Source organism: Mastomys coucha, unplaced genomic scaffold (genome assembly GCF_008632895.1).
Source record: "Mastomys coucha isolate ucsf_1 unplaced genomic scaffold, UCSF_Mcou_1 pScaffold15, whole genome shotgun sequence".
Lineage (NCBI taxonomy): Eukaryota > Metazoa > Chordata > Mammalia > Rodentia > Muridae > Mastomys > Mastomys coucha.
In genome coordinates this window covers 150,986,506-151,012,070 of record NW_022196897.1, presented here as the reverse complement: position 1 = coordinate 151,012,070, position 25,565 = coordinate 150,986,506, and the positions used below count along the sequence as shown (strand labels likewise).

The 25,565-nt window shown below is 51.9% G+C and overlaps 2 protein-coding genes across 6 annotated transcripts in view; one reads left to right on the top strand and one right to left on the bottom strand.

The window, feature by feature from the left end:
* Ncoa5 (nuclear receptor coactivator 5) overlaps nucleotides 1-2,247 on the top strand; it is a 35,357-nt gene extending 33,110 nt beyond the window's left edge. The window contains exon 8 of one of the 2 annotated variants that reach the window (XM_031372739.1): nucleotides 435-2,247. In XM_031372739.1, the coding sequence (XP_031228599.1) occupies nucleotides 435-1,024 (590 nt within the window). In that variant the 3' untranslated portion in view covers nucleotides 1,025-2,247. The remainder of the gene's footprint in view (nucleotides 1-434) is intronic. The other variant, XM_031372740.1, reaches the window with a different exon arrangement.
* A 610-nt stretch (nucleotides 2,248-2,857) lies between these two features.
* Nucleotides 2,858-25,565, bottom strand: part of Slc12a5 (solute carrier family 12 member 5) — a 38,808-nt gene continuing 16,100 nt past the window's right edge. For 3 of the 4 annotated variants that reach the window (XM_031372734.1, XM_031372736.1, XM_031372738.1), the window contains 20 exons: nucleotides 23,510-23,751; nucleotides 22,612-22,823; nucleotides 20,112-20,282; nucleotides 19,792-19,890; nucleotides 19,502-19,559; nucleotides 16,268-16,442; nucleotides 15,606-15,724; nucleotides 15,216-15,314; nucleotides 14,251-14,370; nucleotides 13,818-13,922; nucleotides 12,479-12,647; nucleotides 10,072-10,267; nucleotides 8,747-8,916; nucleotides 8,372-8,503; nucleotides 7,490-7,597; nucleotides 6,314-6,436; nucleotides 6,022-6,221; nucleotides 5,686-5,700; nucleotides 5,312-5,445; nucleotides 2,858-5,173 (listed from right to left, as the gene is read on the bottom strand). In XM_031372734.1, coding sequence (XP_031228594.1) covers nucleotides 5,082-5,173; nucleotides 5,312-5,445; nucleotides 5,686-5,700; nucleotides 6,022-6,221; nucleotides 6,314-6,436; nucleotides 7,490-7,597; nucleotides 8,372-8,503; nucleotides 8,747-8,916; nucleotides 10,072-10,267; nucleotides 12,479-12,647; nucleotides 13,818-13,922; nucleotides 14,251-14,370; nucleotides 15,216-15,314; nucleotides 15,606-15,724; nucleotides 16,268-16,442; nucleotides 19,502-19,559; nucleotides 19,792-19,890; nucleotides 20,112-20,282; nucleotides 22,612-22,823; nucleotides 23,510-23,751 — 2,739 coding nt within the window. In that variant the 3' untranslated portion in view covers nucleotides 2,858-5,081. The remainder of the gene's footprint in view (nucleotides 5,174-5,311; nucleotides 5,446-5,685; nucleotides 5,701-6,021; nucleotides 6,222-6,313; nucleotides 6,437-7,489; nucleotides 7,598-8,371; nucleotides 8,504-8,746; nucleotides 8,917-10,071; nucleotides 10,268-12,478; nucleotides 12,648-13,817; nucleotides 13,923-14,250; nucleotides 14,371-15,215; nucleotides 15,315-15,605; nucleotides 15,725-16,267; nucleotides 16,443-19,501; nucleotides 19,560-19,791; nucleotides 19,891-20,111; nucleotides 20,283-22,611; nucleotides 22,824-23,509; nucleotides 23,752-25,565) is intronic. The other variant, XM_031372735.1, reaches the window with a different exon arrangement.

The following is a 25,565-nucleotide window of genomic DNA, read 5'->3' as shown; positions in this document are numbered from 1 at the left end:
CATCCCGTGCTCTGTTGGGAGGGTGGCATGCCCAGGGTTCTCTGGGGTGGGCAAGGGAAGTGAGCCATCCTTTGGCTTCTCCCACAATCCATGCACGCTGATGATACCATTAATGATGATCTTGATTCACTGCTGAGCTCTGTTCCCTAGAGTTGGGCTGCTGGGGCTTAATCTGTCTAGTATTGTTGGCGTCCTGGGAGCCATGATGGATGCCCCTTGTTTATTTGTTTTGTTTTGTTTTGTTAAGCAATTTTGTTGGGCATTGGGCTGCTTTCTGTGGAACAGTCCATATCCTGCAATGACCCCTTTGGAATTTGATGTTACTGTCTGTACTGTGTGATTGTTGTGATGTATGATTGTTGTTCTTGTGGCTGCTAGGCCTCCTGCCCTTAGGGGGCACTCTCAACCAGATGCCTCCCTCTTCTGTCTTCCAGGCCCGATTTCCCGCCAGCCACTCGGGGCGGCCTCGGGTTCCTCGCTGAAGACACAACCAAGTTCCCAACCGCTTCAGAGTGGCCAAGTGCTCCCCTCTGCTACACCCACTCCAGCCGCACCCCCCACCTCCCAGCAAGAGCTTCAGGCCAAAATCCTCAGCCTCTTCAATAGTGGTGCAGTTGCGGCCAACAGCAGCTCTGCATCCCCCTCAGTGGCCACCGGAAGCTCCCAGAACCAGAATTTTTCCACAGCAGCAAACAGCCAGCCTCAGCAAAGACCACAGGCCTCAGGGAGTCAGCCTCCAAATATTGTGGGACAGGCAGGGTCTGCTCGCAACATGGGCCCTAGGCCTGGGGCTCCTTCCCAAGGGCTCTTTGGTCAGCCTTCCAGTCGCCTGGCACCTGCCAGCAACATGGCTAGCCAGAGGCCTGTATCTTCCACAGGTATTAACTTTGACAATCCAAGTGTACAGAAGGCTCTGGATACCCTGATTCAGAGTGGCCCTGCCCTTTCCCACCTGGTTAGCCAAACTGCAGCACAGGTGGGGCGGCCCCAGGCCCCCATGGGATCTTACCAGAGGCATTACTGAGGCTATACACTGGTCCACTGTTCCTAGTCCCCCTTTCCCTGGCCCCTCCCACTTCATCCTAAGTAGAGTTGTTTGGAAGTGTTCATCGCACTTTCCAGGTCAACATCAAATATCCTAAGTTTCTCTCACCACTCTTTCCTGCGGCTGTTGCTTATCACTTAACAGAATCAGAACTTAGACTGCATTCAGGGCTGGATCTTTTGTTTGGATAGAAGATAAGTATTCTGGGATCTGGGCTCAGCCTCTGTCTGGGATTGCTCTGGCACCTGCCTGGCAGATTTGGAGGAAAAAAGGAAGAAGCCAAGCTCAGCTGCTCCAGTTGGGAACACCATTTCTGGAGTCAGTGGTCACAGCCTTAGTTTTCACCTCCACATCAGCCAGAGTTGGGTCCTGCCTGGCTCACAGTGAAGCCAGGTGGTCTTGGCAGACAGTGTCATCATTGTTCCATCAGAGAATGGGACACCAAGGACTCGAGTGATTTCTCTGGACTGTCAAAAGTACCACGTGGCAGCCAGAGAAGAGGGGACTCTTGTGCCTGTGTCAGAGTGGTCCCCTGAAGTAGGTTTCGTTTCATAGTTTTCCATTTTCTTGGAGGGTCTCCAGACAACTGAGCAGCTCTCTCAGCACTTTGACATGAACTGTGACTCTGGGACCCACTGCTCTCCACAGCATTAGCTGCACCTTTCAGCTGCACCTCTTGCAGTCGGCACTGGGGCAGCTCCAGGCCCTGGAGCTGGACACCCGTGTTTCAGTGATTTCTTTTGAGCCCCAGGCTTTTCTTTTCATCTAGACTCTTGTGGTGTTTTCTGATGAGCAGGAGACGGGGACCATTTGATGTTAGACTGTGGTAGTTGGATATGTCTTCATACAGAATCGCGTTCGTAACTTTTGAGACAGGGTGATATTAGAGAAGGGTTCTGGCTGCTACCCTGAATGGAGCCAAAGGAGGCAGCAAAGGGTTTTCCCTTGGGAAAGACTGCTCATTAGATGAAGTGAAGGTCCAGTCTGGGGGAGGGTCAGGCCTGGCTGGGCAGCAAGAGTACTAACTCCAGTTGAGTCCCTGCCAGAGGCCGAGCAAACCAGTTTCAGAAGCCAAGCCCCAAATGGCAGCAGTTTATGTTCTGATCTGTTTGTGTTATATGGTGGGCTCCCCCCCCCCTTGGAACTCTTGTGTTGTTGATAAAATGAAACAATTACTTTTTAATTAAAATGAAAAAGCCAAACCTGTGCTAATCTTTCTTGGGTGTGTCTGCAGCACCTCTGCTGCGCACTTTCCCCAAGATCAGAATCTCTGATCTCAGCCTAAACTTCATGTGCTGCCCGCCTAGTGAGAAGTGTTGATAGTAATGCCTGTAACAAACTCTCATGCTGTGTGCCTGCTGCCATAGAGACAGCATATCACAGGAGTGTCAAGACGTGTTACAGGGAAGGAAGCCATTGTGAGGAGCCTTTATGTGCAATGGCTTTCATTCCTCTCTGCCTTCATGCCTGTTGCTGCCCGTTGTGCAGGAGTTTGCCATAGTCTATAGTCAGGACATGGAGGCCTTGAAGAACCTTTAACACTTGGCATGAATGCCCCGAGCCTTGCTGCCTCCCAGAGGGTGCCATGTGACTTGATACCTAGGAAGCACCACCTGCCTCAGGCACAGGGCCCCAAAGCTGGTGTGCTTGATTCTGTAAGCAGGGGATAGTGTTTCCCACCTAACATCTAACTCGCCAAGTTCCAGCCCAGCCTGGGCTCCACGAAACCCTGTCTCAGAAGCCAAAGCTTCATATGCTGGCAGTGAATTTGACTTCCTCATGAAATATCTAAACCGTACCCTTCAGGCTGTCAAGGGTGTAATAAAATTATTTTTATTGCATTGTGTGCAGACAGGTATCTAAAAAAATTAACACAGTAAAAGCCTTAAAGCATTAAATGGGAGCATTCAACAGTAAAGGAAAGAGCTGGCCCTCTCCTTGGCGTATTGGCACAAAGAACACAAGATCAATACCGAGGCAGGATGCGAAATACCAAAACACTAAAATTAAAGGCAGGCCTAATAATAATAATAGTAACGATAAATACTCTTGATTTGGCTTGCAACCTCTCCTATTTACAAGGGTTTTGGACTGCATTGCATTGCCCTGCACATAGGTCTGCTGAAACAGAAGCAACACTCTTCTCACTACCAGGCTATTGAAATATTGCACTCAGAGTAGAAGTCACCTGGATGGACATGAAACATCTAGCTACAGTGATTATAAAGGTGACTTGAACGACACACGGTTCATAACAAATATTGCACACGGAGCACAGAAAACTGGGGATTTTGTTGTGGGCTGTTTGTTTTCATCAACGGAAACTTTGCTCTTGCCAGCCAGAGTCTGGGCCCAGGTAGTGCAACTTTGGCTCCCTAATTGGTGTTGATGCTGCCTCCTCCATGTCTGCCCAGTACCTCTCTTGCCCCAAAAGGCAAAACCACAGCAAAGGTGGGCAGTCTTGAAGGATGACAAGTTCTGGGTCCTACACTTCCAACTTGATGGCTACTGCCTAGAAGAATATCCAGTCCCCATCAAATCTTGAGAGGGGTCTTGAGCCAAGCAACAGGACAGTGGCCCTCCAGCCCTGCCACTGGCCACACCTGAGCCTGTCTAGATGGCACCAGCTGCAGCTCTCTGCCTTGGGCTCAAGGAAAAAGAGGTGGTGAGGTCAGCTAGTGGCCCTGGCCCCGGAGTGAGCATGAAGTCTAACTAGGTGCGCAGGCCAGGGCCCTGGGGCTGGAGGCACTGTACCCAGTCCCAGAGGGCCCTTGAAGGAGCATGCAGTGCCTGTCCTCTTAGTAACGTGCCCTGGGGGAAGGGAACCAGCCAAACGCCTCTCTTAAGGGGCTGAGGGCACCTCCCCACAAGTGGGGCTGGTGGAGCGGAAGCGCCAAGGATGAGTTGGGAAAGCCAAAGGCCTTGGGTCCTACTCAGAAAAGGGCAGAGAAGCGCTAGGAACAACTGAGCCGGATGACTCCATCCCTACTCCAGGACCTGGTATCTGGAGAGACAGTAGCTAAGGACCTGCTGCTGCTAGGCAGCAGAGCTCAGCCCCAGAACAACCAGGCTGCTGGGTCCCCGGCAGGACTTGCAGAATGGGGACCAAGAGAGGGAATATCAGGCCTCCTGGTGAGTCGGCCTCTATACTGACATTGGCCCCTCGCCTGTCCCAGGAAGGAAACTGGGGAGGGTGTGCCCTCCAGCTCCACGAATTCAGTCTTTGGCGAGGAGCCACGGGACAGGGGGAGCAGGCGGCAAGCCAAGAGAGGAGAGACGCCTGCTCCTCCACGAAGGCACCGGGCAGGACTTCCTCGGTGGGCGCGGACCTCAGTTTCTCCCCCTGGAGGGGCGACCCCTCCCCCTCCTGGCCGCCTGGAAGCTCGCATCCACCGAAGCCGGCCGCCGTCTCACCTGTGTTCGCCAAGAACTGGAGGGAAGAGAGGGAAGCCCAGGCCGTGGACAGGAAAGGGAAAAAGAGAGCGCCGGCCTTAAAGCACTTGGCTCTCAGCTCCGGAGCGCAGGGAAACCTGGCTCCCCGGGCTTCTGCCTTCCGGGGCGCCCGCAGCGGGGAGAACGCGGCCGTGGCGAGGAGTCCGTTGTGTTTCTAGTTACAGAAATATGGGGACATTAAAAATACACGCGATGTCTCCTGTACACTATGTATAGCGCGGCCGAGCAGCGCCCGGGCTCGGCGACCAGGGTCCCGGGGGGAGCGCGGCGGGGCGTGGGGGGGGACGGGCTCGGGGCTGCCCGGCCGGGGACCACGGTTCCGCTCCTCTCCACGCCTCCTCGCCACCTTTATTGCAATGTCTGCTCCGGCGGGGCGAGGCCGGGCTCAGAAAAGGGGCCCAAGGGCCGCCCTGCGGGTCAGCCCCGGTGGGCAAGGCCTCCGGGCTGCAGGCAGCAGGAGGGAAAGGGGCCAGGGCACGGGCAACAGGGTCTTATGTAAACGGTGACAGCGGCGGGGAGGCGCGGCGAGGGCTCCGGGGCCGCGGGCCGGGCTCGCTCGGGCCGGAGTGGCAGGTCCTGGCCTTCAGGAGTAGATGGTGATGACCTCTCGGCCGCCACCGCGGACCAGCATTACCCGGTCCAGTTGCTCGGTGAGGACCTCCAGGAATTCCATGTCTTAAGAGCTGGTCAAGGAGACAACCTGAACCTTCTCTCAGCCCGCATCCCCTGTCCGAAGGTTTCCATCCCAGGCTAGAGGACTCACGTACAGTGCTGTCCACCTCCCTCTTCCCTTTAACTTAAAATCCAGGATACAGTTTTCATCACCATTTCGGTTGCGGGGAGGCCCGGGCATGTTGAGCAAAACCAGCTTGGCATCCCGGGATTTATTCACGATGACCTCGTTCAGCCGCACAGCTGTGTGCATGCGCCGCACGTTGGACTGGTTCCTGCAGAAGAAAGGAGAGGAGGTGTGGACATTAGCCCCGGCCAGGAAGACTTAGGTCTGATGGCCCTCCCAGCCTGAGTCTGAGTCGGGCTGTTCGGGCCTTGGTGCTTGCCAGCTTGGGACCTCCCCCAACCCCAGAACTCTCCAAGCTGGGCAGTGGCCAGGGACACCCCTTGAGGGTTCTGTGGAGTAAGGAACCCTAGAAACCTAGGAGAGAAGATGGAACTGGTGACGCACTTACAAGTTTTCCCACTCCCTTCAGGAAACACAAAGAGAAGCAAAGAGAGAAAGAAAAAGAGAGGGGTCAGGAAAAGAGGCACCCCGCTGAGCCAGCCACCATCTTGTCCAGGACAAGCATTGCTCCCCACCACCTTCACCTTTTCAACACCTGCACTTGCGGGTGCATCCTGGCCCTTAACGATCAAGCCCAGCCCTCTAAGTCTCGAATTGGGGAAACCAAGGCAAGTCCTGCCCTTGGTCATCAGACTGCCAGACCACGACTCTCCTGCCCTGTTATTCTGCCAAATTAAACACCTTTGGGCCCACCCTACCCCCAGGTGCAGCCCCAGGCCCGTACGGCTTCATGCTGAAGAAGTCCTTGACACCCTCAGAGGAGACTGGACTGGGGCCTTTATTCTTCTCTGCCGCTGATTTATCCTTGGTCCAGGTTAGATGCACCTTCTCTGGGTCTGTCTCCCCCTCCCCCTCAGGCTCCTCCCCTGGAGATGGTGAGCTGCTAGGGCAGCTGGGAGCACTCTGGTCATGGATCAGCTGCACCTGAGGTAGGGATGACGGATCAGCAGGTGACACTTTGGATGGCCAAAGCTTCTGCTGCCACTAGCCAGAGCCAAACCACCTCAGCCACTCACCTCCTCCTCTGGCTTCTCCTCATTGTCACATGTGGTCTCTTCAGGAACATTGAGGCGGAGCCGAGTGTTGGCTGGATTCTTCCTCCGGATGGAGCCCCGAGACTCATCTGTGATGCTCTGGATCTGAGGAGTGACATAGGTTGGTGCCAGCTCTGCTGGGGGTCACCACCCACGCCCTGCCAAGAGCCATTACTACAACTCGTGCTTATCCAGGTTACACACATTCCTGAGCGGCATGCATTGTAAAAATAGTGGAGTGCCTCAAGACCAAACACCTATTGCATTGTTGTCCTGGCCTGTCGTCTCCAGAGCCCAGACCTTCCTGCCATGGGCAACCAGCAGTCTAACACCTGGCACAGTAAGTTTGAGCCTAGCACCACGGTCCCATGTCACTCTGGCTGGTCCCAGCACACGCATTTCTTATCACAGCTGTTATCACCCTGGGTGACACCCCTGTCCTTCAAAGGCCCCTCACTCATTTCCCTGGACACCTATCAGCCACATTCTGAAAACCAGATTCTTCCCATCTGAGAGACTCATAACCCGTGGTTCTTTACTTTCGCCTATGGGATCTGCTACTCTTTCCCCAGCAGCGACTTCCAGGAGCTCTTCTGTCCACAGCCCTGGGTATCATCCCTCACTTCCCCCAGGGACTCCACTCCCTGGTGTGGATCTTTTTATCCATACTCCAGGGGGTCAGTGATTGAAACTGAAGAGACCTTACCCCATGGTGCTCGGCAGTACCTCCGCTGAGAGCCCTTCGCTCATCCCCTAGGAGGCTCGCCCCTGACTCCTACCCAACATCCATGTCTTTAAATACCCATCTGTTACCCACTCGGTGAGTCTGTTACATGAACCCTTGTCTCCCACACTGGCAGCACACACCCCCTGAGAGAACTTGTCATCCATACATATTTAGCATCCACTATTCTCCCTCAGGCCTAGAAATCTCCTACAGAGGCGAAAGTCTGTCTCCATGCCAAAGTCCCTATGAGGGGACTGGAAAAGGGGCAAACAGCTACGTGCAGCCCCCACAGCAGGGGAGCCAAGCGTTAGGAGGTGATGGGGGCTAAGGTGAATCCAGCATTCCTGAAGGCCTGGGACCATCCCACACCTGTGCAAGCCCACAGTCTGAAGTCACTTGTGGCACTGAGAGCCCCTCCAGGGTTCCCTTACCTCCCGTTCCCGCTCGTTCTTGGTGAGGTGCATTTGTTTAAGGATCTGAGAGCGTTGCTCCATCACCAATGTCTTCTCGTAGGTGTATGCTGAGATGTCGCTCTCATGCTATGGGCAGGGAGAAAAACAACAGCAGCTCGGAACTAAGGAAGGCCGAGGTGGGGGAGGCAGGAGCCCTCCCTCCCACCGGCCTGCAGCTTCTTATCACACAGCCTTGCACTAAGGCTGTAGGAACCAAACCACAGCCTGGGGGAACAGGCAGCTCATTCCCTGTGCACCCAACACGGAACCAAGGGTGTAAATTGTGAAGTGATGAATGTGTTGATTAATTAATTAATTACCTGAGCGAATGAAGGAGAAGAAGAAAATGAGAGATGAATGAACACATACCCGGATGAATGGAGTGATAAGTGAACGGACTCATGGGTAGGTTAATGAACACAGCATGAGGCAGAGCTACACTGAGGAGGTGTAGATAGGAGTGGGACAGTGTACCCACGGGGAGCAGACTATGCAGCAGCCCGCCTGGGTTTGAATCCTGCCTCTGCTGCTCACTGTGTCGTGCGGTCAGTCACCAAACCTTTCTGTGTCTCAATGTTCTAGCTGGGAATGAAAACATCAATGTGTGCATCTCGATGGAGGCCATGAGAAGTCCCGACTTGCCAAGTGCACACGGCAGTCTGTCATAGAGTGAGCACGCTTCAACATGGTAGCTACCATTTCAGGAGAGAGCTGGCTGGCCTTGGGTGAGGATGTAAGAGGCTAAGACGAGTTCACAGGGAAAGGTGACCTGCATCATCCACTGATGGCTATCCAAGTGGCCCTGATTGGTGCCAGCCCCAGCTGGGACCTCAAGAACTTCAGGGGCTCCTAGGGACCTACCATCTCCACCACCTCCACCTCTGCGGTGATCCGTAAGTGGTACAGGAATGTGGTCAGGTCCTTCTTCATCTGAATGCTGTTGTCATCCATCTGGGCCACGGTGAAGATCCGCATTTTGCATTTCCTCCAGACCTGCAAGGATCAAAAGCAATCCTGAAAGGTCCAGCAAGAGGCTAAGAGACGACCGACCTGTGGCAAAATGCCCATTCGCCGTCCCCTGCTCACAGGTCAGGGTGATGCATTAGTTCCTAACACCCCAGGAAGGGAGAGCAGAGGGCTTGGAGGCTTGCCCTGACCAGAGCCAGGGGCTCCCCCACTGGTGCACCTGCACGCACACACACCCTCCCCGTGCCACACCCACCCATGCTCACCCACCTTGTGGTGCCGCAGTAGGAAGGGCAGCAGCATGAGCATACCCCCATCGTGCACGATCCACCACACATCAATGCTCCCCTCCGAGAAGCGCTCAGGGTTCCCAGGAAACATGGAAACATTCTTGGTGACCAGTAGGGCGAGGTGGCCGGCTGTAGTTTCCCGAACCAGTTCTTGGAAAGATCAAAATAGGACCAGAGGGCAACTGTGACCAGTTCTGCCAATACCCAGGAAAAACTACAAGGTCTCCTGGCACCCGGCACCCACCACACTCCATCTGACCTTGACCTTGACCTTGAACTCCAGTTATCAGAGTACCAGCACTTCCTGGGCCTCGTCATCTACTGGCTGTTTAGCTGTTAAAAAGTACTTCAATCTCTCTCTCCTGGGCTCAGTTTTCCCACCTGTTAAATGGCAATAATGTCCCCTGTTCTTTTTTCTGTGTGTGTGTGTGTGTGTGTGTGTGTGTGTGTGTGTGTGTGTGTGTGTGTGTAGGGTATTTATGCGGGCATACATGTAGATGTATATGGATGGCAGATGTCAATCTCAGGCACCCTTCCCTGTTCCTTAAGTGTCCACCTTGTTGGGGATGTTTGTTTGTTTGTGATAGGGCTCTAACTGACCTGACTGGACTGGAGCTCACAGAGCAGGCTAGCCGGCTAGCAGCTGAGTCCCAGGGAGTCTCCTGTCTCTGCCCCTCAATACTGGGGACCCCTGGATTCCAGGATCAAACTCGGGTCCCACTTTCATGGTATGCACCTTACCGACTGAGCCCCTCCCCAGCCTGTGCCTCTTATCGAGAGATTATCAAGAAACTACCATGTGTGGCCTCACTGAATCCGTAAAAGAGGCAGAACTGTGTGCAGTTAACGGGAGAGCCTCTGGCTGTTTCAAACATGGCTTCATAGCTGTGTGACCCAGGCAAGTTCCTCTGTCTCTGTGTCTGTGTCTGTGTCTCTGTCTCCATCTCACACTAGCATGCAGATGACAGAGCCTAGCGCTCACGGACATGAGATGAGAGCATTAGAGAAAGCCTCAACTTACCTGGTACATGAAACGCATTCTATAAGTGTTGGTTGGACATATCTAGGACAGAGCAGCCTCTGACCTCAGTGGCTGTGAAGCTGCAGCCCCCTGCTCTGCCCTGTTCTACCCTGTCTTCCTCCCGGAGTCTGATACGGAAACTGACGTGTGGTATCACCTGCACATGCTGAGCCGCACGCACGCACGCACGCACGCACTCACGCACGCGTGCTGTACTCAGGAAACCCTCAGAAGCAAAGCATCTCAGAGCCCACCCTCCATCCCTGAGCCCACCACATCAGTACCAATGAAGTTCCTCCATGTCTGGTGATCCTCCTTCTGCCTCCAGTTGCGAGGCCAGCCCACCAGCACAGTGTTGTGTTGCAGTCCCCCGAGGCCCCCAGACTGGATCAGGTGGGACACGCCATCACGCAGGTTGGAGGAGATCACTACCTGGCAGAAGCCCTTCACCTTCTCAGCCTCCATCAGGCGCCTGATAGACTGTGGGGAGGGTATATGTCTGTAAGGGCCAGCCTCAGACACTTGGGCTGGGGCTGGGCTCACAGACTCCCTCCCATCTTTTCATCTATGCATCCCTCTCTCTGTCCCTCTCTCTGCATCTATCCCATTTTCCTGAACCTCAACTCTGATCTTATCCAACTCTAGGACCCAACCCGGTACCCCATCATCTTCGGTCCCTGTTCCTGCTCCTCATGGATGAGCCTCGCAGCCTCCCCACTCACTGCCGCTGCTCTAACTTGCCTTTTGCTCCGTACACTCTCCACTGCCGCAGACCTCCCCAACCCCTGCATGTTCCTGACCCCAGCATCCATTAAAACCTGCCTTCACTCAGAGGCCACCCTCCCCAGACAGCACCTCCCTTCTAGACCACAGTGAAGCCAGGATGTTCTGTGTGGCCACACATAGTTATTTATTTTAACAAAAATAATGATAAGCGTTTTTAGTTCACATTTAATCCACATTAAGGGAAGGGTTCTTGTTACTCCCATCTTATCCATGAGGAAATCGAGGCTCAGAGAAAGAAAGTCTCACTTAAGGACAGGCTGCTACGTGTGAGAATTGGACAAGCCAGGAGGCTGGTTTCAACTGCTCTGCTCTTAACCGCTGCCCTGGTGTCAAGCACACAGAGGCTAATTTCCATCTCCGCCACCTCCTGGCTGTGGCTTCAGGCAAGTCACCTGACCTCTACTCCTATCTCCCCATGGTGGGGCAGATCTGCTCAGGAATCGAGAGAATTACACAACTGGCTTCATGAAAGGGCTCAGGACACTGCCCTGTATCATCGCCCTAATGTGTCGTATAGCTGGTGTCATTAACCCAGCGCAGCACTCAGCGGTGCTTTATAGGGCTGGAGCCTCCCGTGCGTGGATGTAGCCTGTGGCTAGCTAGCACTTAGTCTCTTGCTCTGCCCTATGTCTAGCCTGGTCTCTCACTCTGCCCTATGTCTAGCCTAGTGCCGGGTACCCAGCATGCTCTCTGCTAGTCCATGTTGAGTTTTCCTGACCAGTTGGGGCCTCCAGCTCCAAGTCTTGATAGATTGGTGTGAACGGCTCAGTGAGGCAGAAACAGCAACTGTCACAAGCCATTAGGGGTGCCCCTCCCCACCCACCTTAATCCCCTCAGGCCCCCTTTTCTCTCTCCCAGCTACAACCTTGAGGGAAGACAGGCCTGAGTCTTAGGAAGAGCTCACTTCTCCTCCTACCCACTGAGTTCTAGACACTTCTACAGTTCATGCCCCATTCACAGTGACTCTGTAAGCTCCTTTGTGAATGTAACAAAAGCAGGTGACCCAGAGCCAGGGGCATGTGCAAATCCCGGCTAGACTTCCAGCCAGCCATGTGACTTCAGAAAGCTTGCGGTTCCTCTTTGGGTCTTGGATTCCTCCTACAAGATCTTTGAATTTGTTTTTGTTTTTATTTTTGTTTCATTTATTTATTTATTTATTTTTGAGACAGGGTGTCTCTGTGTAGCCCTGCCTGTCCTAGAACTTATTATGTATACCAGGCTGGTCTCAAACTCACAGAGATCCATCTACCTCTGCTTCAGAAAGGCTAGGATTAAAGGTGTGCACCACCATGCCCAGCAGATCCTTGAATTTGAAAACACCTTAAAAGATTTCCTCCTCCAGCAAGATGAGTAGCTCCTGACTTTAGGTAACCTGGCCTCTAAAGCCTCAGTTTCCTTATCCATAAAATGGGCCCTTCTGCCTCTATTAACCAATGGTTCTGTAGGCTAAATTTTATGTATGCATGTGCACAGATGTTCATGAGGTTGGAGGCCTGAGGTTAACACTATCTCCTTTAACTGCCCTCCACCTTACTTTTTTTGAGTCACTCATTAAACATAGAGCTCATTGGTTGCTAGCCTGGCTAACCAACAAGCTCCTGGGATCCCCTTGTCTCCACCCGTTCTCAGTTCCAGAGTTACAGACGCGTTCCCCCAGGGCCTGGCTTTGCTGTGGGTGCTAGGGACCTGAGATCAGATCCTTTTACAGCAGGCAAGTGCTTCATGCACTGAGCCATCGACCCAGCTCCCATGGGGTGCTGTCCAAGGCACTTGCTCACTCTCTGACAAACTCCCAAGTGCCCTGTGATCCCAAAGGCACACTGAAGGCAAGAACAGTGGAGGGTTGGGGGGGAGACCAGCTCCCTTCAGACCCTGGCTTCCCCACCCCACCTGGCCTCTCCTCACCTCCTCTGCCCGCTGAGCCTGAGGATGGTTGTCCAGGAAGGTGCCCTCGAGGACAGAGCCCACAATGGTCAGGCCCTTCCCCGCCTTGAGCTGGGAGGTCAGGGAGAGCAGCTGCGGGTGCACCACGTTCTGATCCTGGTCCACACGCACCAGCACCAGTAGCTGGGGCCTGAAGAGGGTGCAGGTCCACATGACCCACCTCCCACCTCCCGACCACCCACCCTCCCACCACATGGCTGGCATCAGTTTACCCATTTGTCTTTATGCCCCCAGCACCTGGGCACCCCCCAACCATAGCCTTCTGGGGCAGCAGCCACTACTTCCTTGAGCAGCAAGCCCTCCAGCCCTCTCCCTTACCTCTCCATCCACCCGCCCACCCGTCTCTCCATCCACCCCATTCATCTATCCATTCAACCACCCACTCGTCCATTTCATCCTTCAGTCATCCAGCAGTATCCAGATGAATTTACCTACCAGGCATTATTCACTCAGTCGCCTGCCCACACAGCCACCCACCTGCTATCTATCCATTCACACATCCATCTCTTCACCCAGATAGACTCCTCTCTGTGCATATGCTTAACCCTGCATCCTCCCAGCCATGTACCCACCACTTCTCTATGCCTTCAGCTTCAAGGCCCTCCAACTCTCCACCAATTTAACAGTGTTGACCAAGTACCTACTCCAGGCTGGACCCTGTGGACCAAGTACCTATTCCAGGCTGGACCCTGCGCTAGACCTTGGGAACGTACAGATAGTGCCAAACCCAGCATCTGGGATCCCCAGGTTAGTAACATGGCTGTAATTCAGATTTCCAACCTGACCCTTGATGGAACCAGGGAGACAGAAACTGAGCTGGGTGTGTGCACTAGCCACTTAAGAAGGACCTGACCTGGGAGGCTGAAGGGGAAGATTCTAGAAGCCCTAGGGCCCCCCATCTTCATTAGCCTAGAGACTCCTGGGAGACCCTACCACACTTGGAGTAGAGATCAACATCATAGAACTGAGGTCTATCTGCCTCCGTGCATCTCCACAGATCTGTGGAGCTGGCAATCCCACCCCAGAGCTAGGAAGAGAGTTTGCCATGCAACGTGAGTTTAAGAATTATTTTTCACAAGGAATGGAATGATCAAATAGACAAGCACATGGCTGGGACAGACTTGGAGAACAAATGTCTGGGTCTTAGTCCACCATAGTGTTGTAGGAGGAGGGATCAGGTGAGGTAGGGGTCAGGGTTCCAAGGAGGCACCACTCAGCCAAACAAAGTCAGAGGGATAGATCTGGGCCCTGCTCCCCTGCCACCCCTGAACCCCTCATCAGGGACCCTCTTAGTGCTTACCTCCAGTTCTTCGTATGCGGAGGCCCTTCCTCCAGGCGCAAGAGAGCATAGCGCGCTGCACTGAGAGACAGGCCTCGGATTCCATCCCCCCACTCCTTCTCCGCCCTGGGGACCAGGAAGAGGATCACATGAGTCCAGAAAACCAAGAGCAGCAGGGGAAAACATCTCAGAACTGGCAGTCCCAGGGCACAGCCATCTCTCCCACACCGCTCTGGCTTCCTGACTTAGCCAGGCAGTAACTGTCCCTTGGAAATCACTCCTAAATCCAGACACTCTATCAGTTTCCCAAGCCTGGGCCTCATGCCCAGACCTAGCCCACATCACCACTGCCCCATCCCTGTTTCCCAGCCCTAGACCACCACCCAGTGACCCTCACCTTCTGTGGTGCTCACCCTGCCCGCCCTCCACCTTTCTGGCCTCCTCCAGCACCTACCCCCGGTACTCGATGTACTTATAGATGAGCCCAGCAATGAGCATAGCCACCAGCGCGTAATACCAGGAGCAGATGAACATGAGGGCCAGGCAGAGGCTCATGCCCAGGAAGGAGAGAGTCCTGGAAAACAGAGAGAGCCTGTCCCTGAATCTTGGCAGGGCCGACGGTGACACCGGCTTAGATAGCAAGAGCAGGGTGGCAGGCAAGGCCTGGGCAAGACATGGTTGTGCAGGCCTAACTCCCGCCCTGTCGTCACCCTGACCACCATGCAGATATGGGGCTTTCCAAATAAGTAGCATAGACAGGACACTGACCCATGCCCCCACCAAGTCCCGAATCACTGCCCCGTCTCTGTCCCTGAGACCCTGCCTGCTAGTCAGCCTCAGGTACATAGGTTCGTGTGATTTCTGAGACAGAGGTCCATGGACACATTGCAAACGGGACCTTCCAGAAGGAGGCCAGCAGCAAGTACAGCCCTGTGAAGTCATGTGGCCTTCAGTCCACTATCCAATAGTCTTACTGAAGACCACAGGCCAGCTACCTGCTGGGAACTCAGTGTTTTCTGGGCCGAGTGAGCACAATTCTTCCCATCACAGAAGAAAAGCCATAGAGTAACATGTCAAGGAGGTCTGTGGCCCTCGAGGACTGAGTCCCCCCTGTATCTGGGGCCAATGTACTTCCCTGGTAATCCAGGAGGGAATGTGACTATTGTGCCCATTTCCCAGCTGGGGAAACTGAGGTTCCAAGAGGCTTCATCACCAGCCCAGGCTCCCAGAAGAGATGGTCACTGAAGCTACTCTCTGACTGTCACATTGCTGCTTGTCACATTATGAGCTTCTTAGAGTTAACTGGATACAAAAGTTAGAGAGGGTGGGACTTCCTGCTCTACGACCTCAGATCTGAAGTGGGGCTAAGGAGAGGTGAGACATGGTCCTGTGGGAAGGGGTGGGGGAAGAGTCACCCACCAATGGTAATATCGAAAGCGTGGCCTCCAGTTGGGCGTCCTCAGAAGCGTCTGCACCGCACAGGCCAAGTTCACAAACATGTAACACATCAGGAAGAACCTGCAGTGCAAAGAGATCTGAGGTGAAACAGACAAGGGAGGGCACAGCAAGGGAAACCGAGACTGACAAAGAGACCTGGACGTTGGGAGGAGAGGGGGAAGGGGATGAGAGAGAGCGAGAGCATCGGTCATGTGGAAAGGCTGCTGTGTGTGGAGGTGAACCTGCACAGCAGAGGATGGGTTTCTATGACCACTGGGGAACTTCTCGGGGTTGTTAAGGTGGCCAGGAGATGGGGGAGACCCAGGAAGAAGCTCGTGAGGTAGACAGGTGGGTTCCAGACCTGGTACGCACATGGAAAGGATAGGGGCGACCTCATCCAGGGAGGCGATGAGGATGCCGATCTCACAGATGCAGGCAGTGAGCAGCAGTGCCCAGGTTGGCTCTCCATTAGCTTTGCCATGGCCAAAGACCTAGGAGCGGAGTAGCCATCAGTCTTGGGAACTGGGGAAGTGGAGACAGGACTCTTACAGCCAATAAGGGGCTACAAAAAGATGGCTGTATTCTGCATCATCTAGGGAACCCAAGGGAACAGCAGGCTCTCTCTGCCCCACCCACCCTCACTGACATCCTAGTGCAATATCCCAGAGGGACATCCCTAGTGACATCCCAGAGGGAACGCCTCCCGAGGGATAGGCGGGGTGTGTCTGTATGCTCTACAGACTTTTTTCTTAAGGACCACAGAAAAGAAGAGCATTTCCCTGCCCTGTGGCTGGCTCTATGAATCCCTGACTGGCCCCTAGGATGGAGGAGAGCTATCTATTTTTCCCCTAAGAGCAGACAGTGTTCATAGACGGCACTGATCACAGATCCAAATAAGGTCCCTTCTTTTTTAGTGTAGCTGTGAGGCAATACACAGGAGGGAGCTCAGGGCTCGTGATGGCCCTGGTTCAGTGTCTCCTGGACAGGGGCCCAGATGACTGATCTTTTGTATGAGGTGGCTCTGTCACACTGACCTGCAGGAAGGGTACTATGCCATCCCGGGAGATGGCCTGGAGCAGCCGTGGGGCCCCTGTGAGGCTCTGTAGTCCAGCCCCACAGGTAGAGAAGAAAGAGCCTATGACAATGACCCAGGGAGAAGGCCAGGCCAGGGTGCCGACCACCAGGTTGCCATTCACAGCTTCCCCAAACCTGGAAAGAGACAGGGAGGGCACAGAGACATTAGGTGAACAACGCCATCTGGATTCCAGAGTAGGTCACCCCAGACAGATGGCATGCCCAACAGGGTACTGGCCACAGGGTTAGGCTTCACACAGGTCAAAGGAGAGACAAAGCCAAGCGTCCTCGGTACTGCCTGTCTGTGTAACCTTGAGGGATCACTGACCCTCCTCGGCTGGAAGCTGAGGATCTCCACGAACCTACCTCATGTAAGTGCAGAGAGAACAGGAGACAGGATGCGAAAAGTGTGCCTGGAACATGGTGCGAATGGGATTTTAATAAATAGTTGTAAGCATCATGGTCTTGAGCCAGTCACTCAGGCTCTATAGGACTACAATACTGGAGGCTCTGGCTTCATTGTGTGCTGGTGGTGTTAAGAATAAGAAGGGAGAGGCCTGCAAGATGGCTTAGCAGGGAAGGGCCCTGGCTGCATGCTATGACCTACCCACGTGGTAGAAGGAGAGAACCGACTCCCACAAATTGTCTTCTGACCTCCACATATGTGCTATGGCACAAACATGTGCATGTGTACACACATACATACATACATGTACATCCATACAATAAATTAATGTTAAAAAAAGAAGAAATTAGACCAAGCATAGTGGTGCACACCTTTAATCCCAGCACTCGGGAGGCAGAGGCAGGTGGGTCTGAGGCCAGCCTGGTCTACAGAGTGAGTTCCAGGACAGCCAGGGCCACACAGAGAAACCCTGTCTAAAGAAAACTGATGCAAAAGAATCCCTTGAATCCAGGAATTCCAGAACAGCCCGGGTAGCCAAGCAAGACCCCACCTCCGAAGAACGGGAATGCACAGAATAGATGGATCATCTTTCAAGAACACAGGCTGCTCTTCCAGAGGACCTGGGTTCAGTTCCCAGAACCCACATGGCAGTTCACGAACTTCCTCTAACCCCAGCCCCAGAGGACCCAGCAGCTCAGTTCTGGCCTCCATGGACACCAGGCATGTGTGTGGTGCACAGACATACATGCAGGTAAACACTCATACATACACAATAAAAACAAACAAGTGATTTTTTTTTTGAACAGTGAAAGAAAGGAAAGTAGTGGGGGAGGGGAGAGGAAGAGATGGGAGAGCAGAGGGGGACCAGTGCTTCAGTGGCTGGCTGAAGAGTTCTGTCCCCCAGATGTGTGCACAGGCACTGCTGAGGCACTTCCAACACCAGGGGGAGAGCTGCAGATGAAGGGACTGCTGGACCCTTGGCAGTCTCATAACAGGTCTGTGATTAAATGAGATGCATGGAGGTCAAGCTACTCTAAAATAACAGTCAGATGCAAATTTTTCGCACCTGAGCTTAATCCCCAGAATCTATAGTGGAGGGAGAGGGAAGCAACTCTTTTTTTTTTTTTTTTTTTTTTTTTTTTTTGGTTTTCCAGGCAGGGTTTCTCTGTGTAGCCCTGACTGTCCTGGAGCTCACTCTGTAGACCAGGCTGGCCTCAAACTCAGAAATCCGCCTGCTTCTGCCTCCCAAATGCTGGGATTAAAGGCGTGTGCCACCACTGCCTGGCGAGAAGCAACTCTTGAAAGTTGTCTTGTGACCTCCCATATGTGTCATGGCACACATATATCTGCACACACATGCACATAGCCCCCCCATCATATATACACACTAATAATAAATAATTAAAAATAAATTGTGGGGGGTAGTTAAAACAGGGCCTCTCTACATAGCCCTTGCTGTCCTGGAACTATGTAGACCAGGCTAGCCTTGAACCCACAGAGGTCTGCCTGCCTCTACCTCCCAAGTGCTGGGATTAAAGGTATGCACCACCACACCTGGCAATAAATTAATTAATTAATTATTTGTTTATTTGTTTATTTATTTATTTTGGTTTTCCAGACAGGGTTTCTCTACATGGCCCTGGCTGGCCTTGAACTCCCTCTGTAGACCAGGCTGTCCCCAAACTCACAGAGATCTGACAGCTTCTATGCTGGGATTAAAGGCATGTGCCACCACAGCCCAATAATAAATAAAAATTTTAAAGAAAGCAGGAAGGAAGAGTGAGGCAACCATCAGGCAGCATCTGTAGGGGGCGGATACCAGTACCTCTGCTCCCACAATGCCAGGTTCTGTGGTGCGCACTCATCTCTAGATGGCACAGTACCCTCTGGCAGGCACAAACTCTCCTGAAAACTCAGACTCGTGTCTGGTGACTTACAACCCCCGAACACACCGGAAGTGCTCTGGACCCGATGTTTCTCGCTGTATTGTTTAGGAGACAATGACCAAGAAAAATATATGCAAGCTGAGTTTTAGCCAAATGCTTTTGATCTGTGGTTGGTGACGAATTAATTACATTGTACAAAAAACAGAAAAAACAAAAAACAAAAAAACAAAAAAAAAACAAAACAACAAAAAAAAAAAACTCCGAGGAGCCCCTGGTAAAGTCCTTTAAATGCTAGATAAAGAGCTGAGGCGAAGGAACGGCTGGACCCCTGGCAGTCTCGTGGGAGGTCTACGACTATGGGAGATAAATCGAATCCAAACTGCCCTAAAATAGCAGTAATGTATGCAAATTGTTCACTTGACCAGGTCACACTGCACCCCTGTGTGCTTTCTGTAGCCCTGGGTTCTCTTCATGTTCTGCATCTAAGTCTGTTTATAAGTGTGGTCATCACCCCATGGAGCTCCTTCAAGACAAAAAAACAAAAACAAAAAACAAAAAACCAAACAAAGGAAAAAAACCTGTGTCACTCTGTGCTTCCCTCAGAACCTTCAAGGCAGTGAGCAATACACAGAAGTATTAGGTGAATGAATGAATGAATGAATGAGCAAACCAACGAACAAATGTATCATTATCCCAAACCAAAGGTAACATCTTTTTAAGAAGACTTTTTTAAAGCTTCAGTGACAAGAAAGAGGAAATATTTAATAAGAGGAAAATGAAGGGTCTCCCACCCAGGACCCCTTACTCAGGTCCCAGGCTCCCCTCCACCCTTCCCCTCCCACCAGGTCTGTTTCCTCTTCAGCCCACCCCTCCCCCAGGACAAAACCATTTCCTTTCCTTACTTGTCCCGTAGGACGACCCCCTCGATGCAGGCTCCAAACAGAACGACAGAGCTGATGTCTAATGGCAGAAAGTGAAGGAGAATCCTTAGCATGGTATCTGCCCCCACCCCTATCCTGAGACACCAGAGAAGGTAGCAATTACAGTGCCTCCTGCAGTATCACACACGCACAACACACGTACACACACACACACACACACACGCACACGCACACACACACACACACACACACACACACACACACACACACGCACGCACGCACGTTAGGCACAGCTCAGCCATGCAGGATACAGACAGCAGAGGTGGTAGCGATGGCCAGGATAGTTCCAGTAGGGATAGACTTCTGAGCATCCCGCAGATCTCCAGACCGGTTTGAGCCAGCCATGATCCCTATAGGCAGGAAAGCAGTTCAGACAGTAGCCAGGGCTACTGAGGAAAGGATGCACATTGGAGTTGGGGGCCCAGTGCCTCACCCTGCCATGCCCACTCACCGCAATGATCAGCTCCTGCCCTGGTGGCAGACTTATCAAACTAAGAAGCCCTAGTCTTGGTGCTGACTCCCCGTCCACCCCCTCCCAGGCTGAGGCCTCTCTCTCCAAGCTCCCCCCCACCTGTGACTGAGGGGAAGTAGATGCCGACAAGCAGGGTGAAGTAGGAGGTCATATCACTGAAGACATAGGGGTGGTCCATGTCAACGGGGGTACCGTCTGCCAAGCCCACGGAGGGCATCCCACGCCTCTCGACAATCACCCCTTTGGTCAGGTAGGAACTCCACAGGTTCTCTGTGGAAAGATGAGGTACTCAGGGAGACAACCAGAAGTTGGGGGCCAGAGCTCCAACCAGGAGGAGTGGGGAGCAGAAAGTCAAGACCAACCAACTCTCACTCCCGTTGCTGGCCTTAGACACCCCACCATTTCCCAAGCTCCTGCTTTGTACGGGAGTGTGAACACAAACTTCAAAGCTGAATGGGACTGAGCCTCTGCCCCTTAAATTGTCCAGTCTAGTGGGACAGGCAGAGAATCCTTTCTGACACTGACTTCCACATGTCTCCAGGTGACCTAACCAGCTCTCAGGCCCCAACTGGCTCCTGCATCTCTCATCTTGGTAATGGCACTGGCATCAGTCAATTCAAACAACCTGGCATTGCTCTCAACTGCGTCCGTCCGTTCCCCTCCCTGCTTCAAAGCATCCAACTTCTATCTGTAAACCACTCACTAATAAGTCTGTTGTCCCTGTCCTGGGGCTCCACCACCCTTCACCAGTGGTGGGTAGTGTAGATGACTCTACTCTGAAGAGCTATCAACAGCACTGTAGGGTATTAGACGGAAGCCTGGAATCCACACACTAAACATTAGACGCATCCCTCTGGTTTGTCTCATTTTCTGTGTGCATGGTGTTTTGTCTGTGTGCATGTCTATGCACACCACATGTGTGTCTGATGCCTGCAGAGTCCAGAGGCATCAGATTCCCTGGAACTAAAATTACAAATGGTTATAAGTGCTGGGGCTTGAACCCAGGACCTCTGGGAAAGCAGCAAATTCACTTCACCTCTGAGACATCTATCCAGCCTCAACCCCTCTGGATTTTTTGTTCGTTTTTGAGACGGGGTTTCTCTGTATAGCCTTAGCTATCCTGGAACTTACTCTGTAGACCAGGCTAGCCTCAAATCAAAGATATCTTCCTGCCTCTATTTCCAGGGTGCTACTGCCCTGTCAATCTCCCTAGTTTTCATGACCAAAATATCTCCAGGAACCAGTGAGATGGTTCAGTGAGTACAGGCACTTGCTGCCAAGCCTGATAACCTGGGTTCAATACCAGAGACCCACATGGTAGAAGGAGAAACAGACTCCAGCATATGACCTCCATATGCACACATGACAGGCATGTACACACACGCATATACACAAGCAAAATAAAATAAAGTAGGAGTGTGTTTATCTGTATGTGTGTCCAGACATGATTGAACACCTCCAGGGCAGAAGAGCAGATCTATAGCTGAGAACCTACTTCATTCTCACTGAAACCATCACTGTTTCCCAGTACAGGGGCATCTTTGTCCCCAACTCATAACACTAGCCTCCTCCTGCCTCCCACTGCCTCCTCTTGCACCCCACTGCCTCCACCTGTACCCTATTGCCTCCTCCTCCTGTACCCCACTGCCTCCTCCTGTACCCTACTGCCTCCTTTGTACCCCACTGCCTCATCATGTACCCCACTGCCTCCTCCTGCCTCCCACTGCCTCCTTCTGTACCCCACTGCTTCCTCCTGTACCCTACTGTTTCCTCCATGTACCCCACTGTCTCATCGTGCACTCCACTGCCTCCTCCTGCCTCCCACTGCCTCCTCCTATACCCTACTGCCTCCTCTGCACCCCACTGCCTCTTCCTGTACCCTGCAGTCTCCTCCTGCACCCCACTGCCTCATCATGCACCCCATTGTCTCCTCCTGCACCCCACTGCCTTCAGGATATAATCCCTCAGCATGGCTTCTGGGGCCTGCCAGTCTGGTTCATGCTACTCTCTCTCTAACATCATTTTTGCTCCTCCTCCTTTGTACGTTAATTCCAAGTCACACTGGATGACTCGGGGTCAGAGGACATGCTATGCATCTCATGGCCACACACATTAGGCAGGCTGCTCTTTGCTCTGTAATTCCCTTATTCCTCTACATAACTGATGATCTCCCTTGGCAAGTGTGGGAAGCCCTGTTCTTGCCACCTGAAGCACATGGATACTGTGTCCTCATAGCTCTCTGGTCACTGAATACACACCTATATGGGTCATAGTTTATTTAGTAACACACTATCTGTCTCTAAAATCCCGGAGGCCAAGCACTGAGACATGTGTGCATCGTAATTCCAGTGTGTTAGTGCTGAGTACTTAGTGAGTAGAGATGACTTATTAGACAGGTTTTCCCTCTTAATAACAGTGAAGTAAATTCTATACTTTTGCCTCTACCTCACCATAATTTTTAAGACAAAACATGGCCTATACCAGACATTCAATTAAAGCTGGCTTCATTGAACTGAATCCCAAGGGACGCCCCTAATCCTGACCACTTAACCTATGATCCCCACAGCACTCCCTAGAGACCAGCCCCTTTCCCTCAGACCTTTGATGAGGCCACTGGCAGCACCAGGAATGCCCTGGATCTCTGTGACATTGTTTCGGGTGAAGTACTCATCACAGGTGGCATTGAGGAGGCGGGAGGAGCAGAAAAGGCCCCAGAGCCGTGTGGTCACTGTCTCATTTCCTTCCCAAGCCAGCTTGGCACAGACATCAAAGCCGTGGCGAGACAGCGTGCGATTCCCCAGGAGGCAGATCCTAGGGAGAGACGAGAGTAAGGAAGATGGGACGAACAAGACTTCTCCCTGGTGTCACAGGAGAGCCACTGAGAGATTTAATGCTGCAGATTTCAGGGTCCCCCACCCAGAGATTCTGAGTCTGTCTGGCACATGGCCATCAGAGTTTCTGTAAAGGTTCCCAAGCAATTCTGGCCTGCAGATGGAGAGCTAGTCGTCTGGTGCTGATCAGCACCACGGACAGCAGCCTTGCTGTCCTGTCTTCTTAGCTACAGAGATAAAGGGGATTCTGTACTAGAGGAGAAATCAAAGAGGACCTGAACCCTGGGCTCTCCTGGGTTTTTCCCCATCCTTGAGAATGTGTTAAAACAAACAAACAAACAAACAAACAAAAAAGACTGTCCACTCCAGGAGGCTGACCCATCCAGAAGGTTCCCTACCACAACAAGCATACACTCCTTCAGAAGTCTAAGTCATCCACCAGCAAGCAGTTGACACACTCCAGAAAACTTCTTCCCACTTCCAAAAATATTATCTCATGCTGAATAAACTCCCTTAAACAGAAAGCTTTCGCCCTTCTGGGGGATGCTGCTCTCAACCCACGCACTCCAGTTCTGAGAGAGAAGACCCAGCAGAGACTCTCACTATGTTGGCTAAGCTGGACCAGTGAGGGCCACGAAACTGCAGACTCAGAAAGACAGCACTCACGGGAAATTGGGTGGATCGAAGGCAGACTTGATGACCCCTGCATAGATGGCCAAGATGGACAGGATGACACAACCCAGGAAGACCAGGGCAAACTTGTTGACGTACTTGACACCCACAAAAACTACGGTGGCCATGCAGGTGAGCACACAGGTGCCATACACCCGCATATTGTTCAGCATGGCGGCTGCCTCCCCACTGGCATCTTCTGCCTTGAAGATGGCCATAGCTGGGAAGAGGTAAGCCTGTAGGAAAGGAGCAAAGGTAGTTAGACAGGTGACCCAGGCCAGCTGAGACTCACCCCAGGGAAATAATCTCCAAAGTGGGAAATGGCATCCATTTAACAGGTCACTGGTTATTATAACTATTAATTATATAACTATTATTTTTATTATTTATGAGTATACAAGCCCTGGGTTCAATCCCCAATAACAAACCTGGAGAAGGTGACTTTCTATGGACTGATTCAAAAGCTGTCCATGATGGGTACAATGCTACAGACCTGCAATCCCAACACTGTGGAAGGCTGAGGCAGAATTTGAAACCAGCCTGAGCTACACAGCAAGAGTTCATTCAAGAGCTTAAAAATTATTTGCAGTGTATTGGGTGAATAAGGACAAGTCCTAAAAATAGTGTATCTTATGATCTCACTTTTGTAAATTTATATGTGGAAATATTTACTCATTTGTGTATGAGTGTAGATGTATTTGTAGGGATGTCCAAATATCAGTGGTACTAGGCATGTCTGTAATCAGAGCACTCAGGAGACTGAGGCAGGAGGATCACCAGTACCAAACAAGCCTAGATTATAAGGAGACCCAGCAACAAGCTGGGTGGTGTGGTGCACACCTTTAATCCCAGTGACAGATGGACCTCTGAGTTTGAGGCTAGCCTGGTCTATAGAGTGAATTACAGGACAGTCAGGGCTACATAGAAAAACCCTGTCTCAAAAGAAAGAATGAAAGAGAGAGAGAGAAAGGAAGGAAGGAAAAAAGAAAAAAGGACAACAGATGCTTTTACTGAATAACTGAAATGTGACTTTTTGCATATACATATTTTCTAAAACATCTACATTAAACTTAAAATGCTTATATTTGTTTAAGTTACTTTTTATTTATGAATAAATGGAGTGTTCAAGTTCTTAAGAAAATATTTATAGATGGAGTTAGGTTTTACAAATGCAGAAAAATATCAAACAGAAAGACAGAAGTGTGAGATACATACACTAAAGTGCTTCTGATTTCTACTGGATCAGTTTTCTCCTTTACTCTGATATTGTTCCAGTGACAGTCAGTGGGCAAACTGTTTGATAACACATGTGGAAATGCCTTATGTCCCCAAGGCCCACAATGCTCTCACCAGAATGCCCAACTCAGGCGCCTCCCACTCTCTGATTTCTTCTCTCCTGCCCTCAATCCAAAAAGCTCTTCTTTAGTTCTGGTTCCCCAACACCATGGGAGACAGTTGACACACACAGACCCTGAAAGCCAGAGGCGTGCAGGTTCACACTCCTCCACAAGTCCCTGAGACTCTCTACTCTCCTCATCTGTCAAATGGCTGTATCCTAATACATGAAAGATTCATGGGGCTGGGGGGTGGGAAAACAACAAACAAACAAACAAACAAACAAAACCTAAGCCTGAAAACCTTAAGTATTGCAGAAGACAGGGCAGGGATGTTGGAAAATGTTAACTCTACACCTTCTCTTCTCTTTTCATTTGTGGCAGGGTCTCTGGTAGCCCTGACAGGCTTCAAAGTCACTATGTCCATCTCAAATTTCTTATCTCCACCTCCCAAGTGTAAAGTTAATATGGTGCTGAGAAGCAAAGCCAGGGATCTGAGCATGCTAAGTGAGAAGTCTTCCAACTAAGTTCCTTAAACAAGGCTACCTCATACACGCCCACCCAAACAGAACAGGAGGCCTAAGGCAGCCACACCATCCTTCAAACACCTTCAAGCACAGACACCTAGTCTCCCCCTCCCCGACCCCCATCAGACACGACTCCTAGCATATCTCTCTACTCTGGTTCTTCTGCACCCGTGGTTCTTCTGCGGCCTA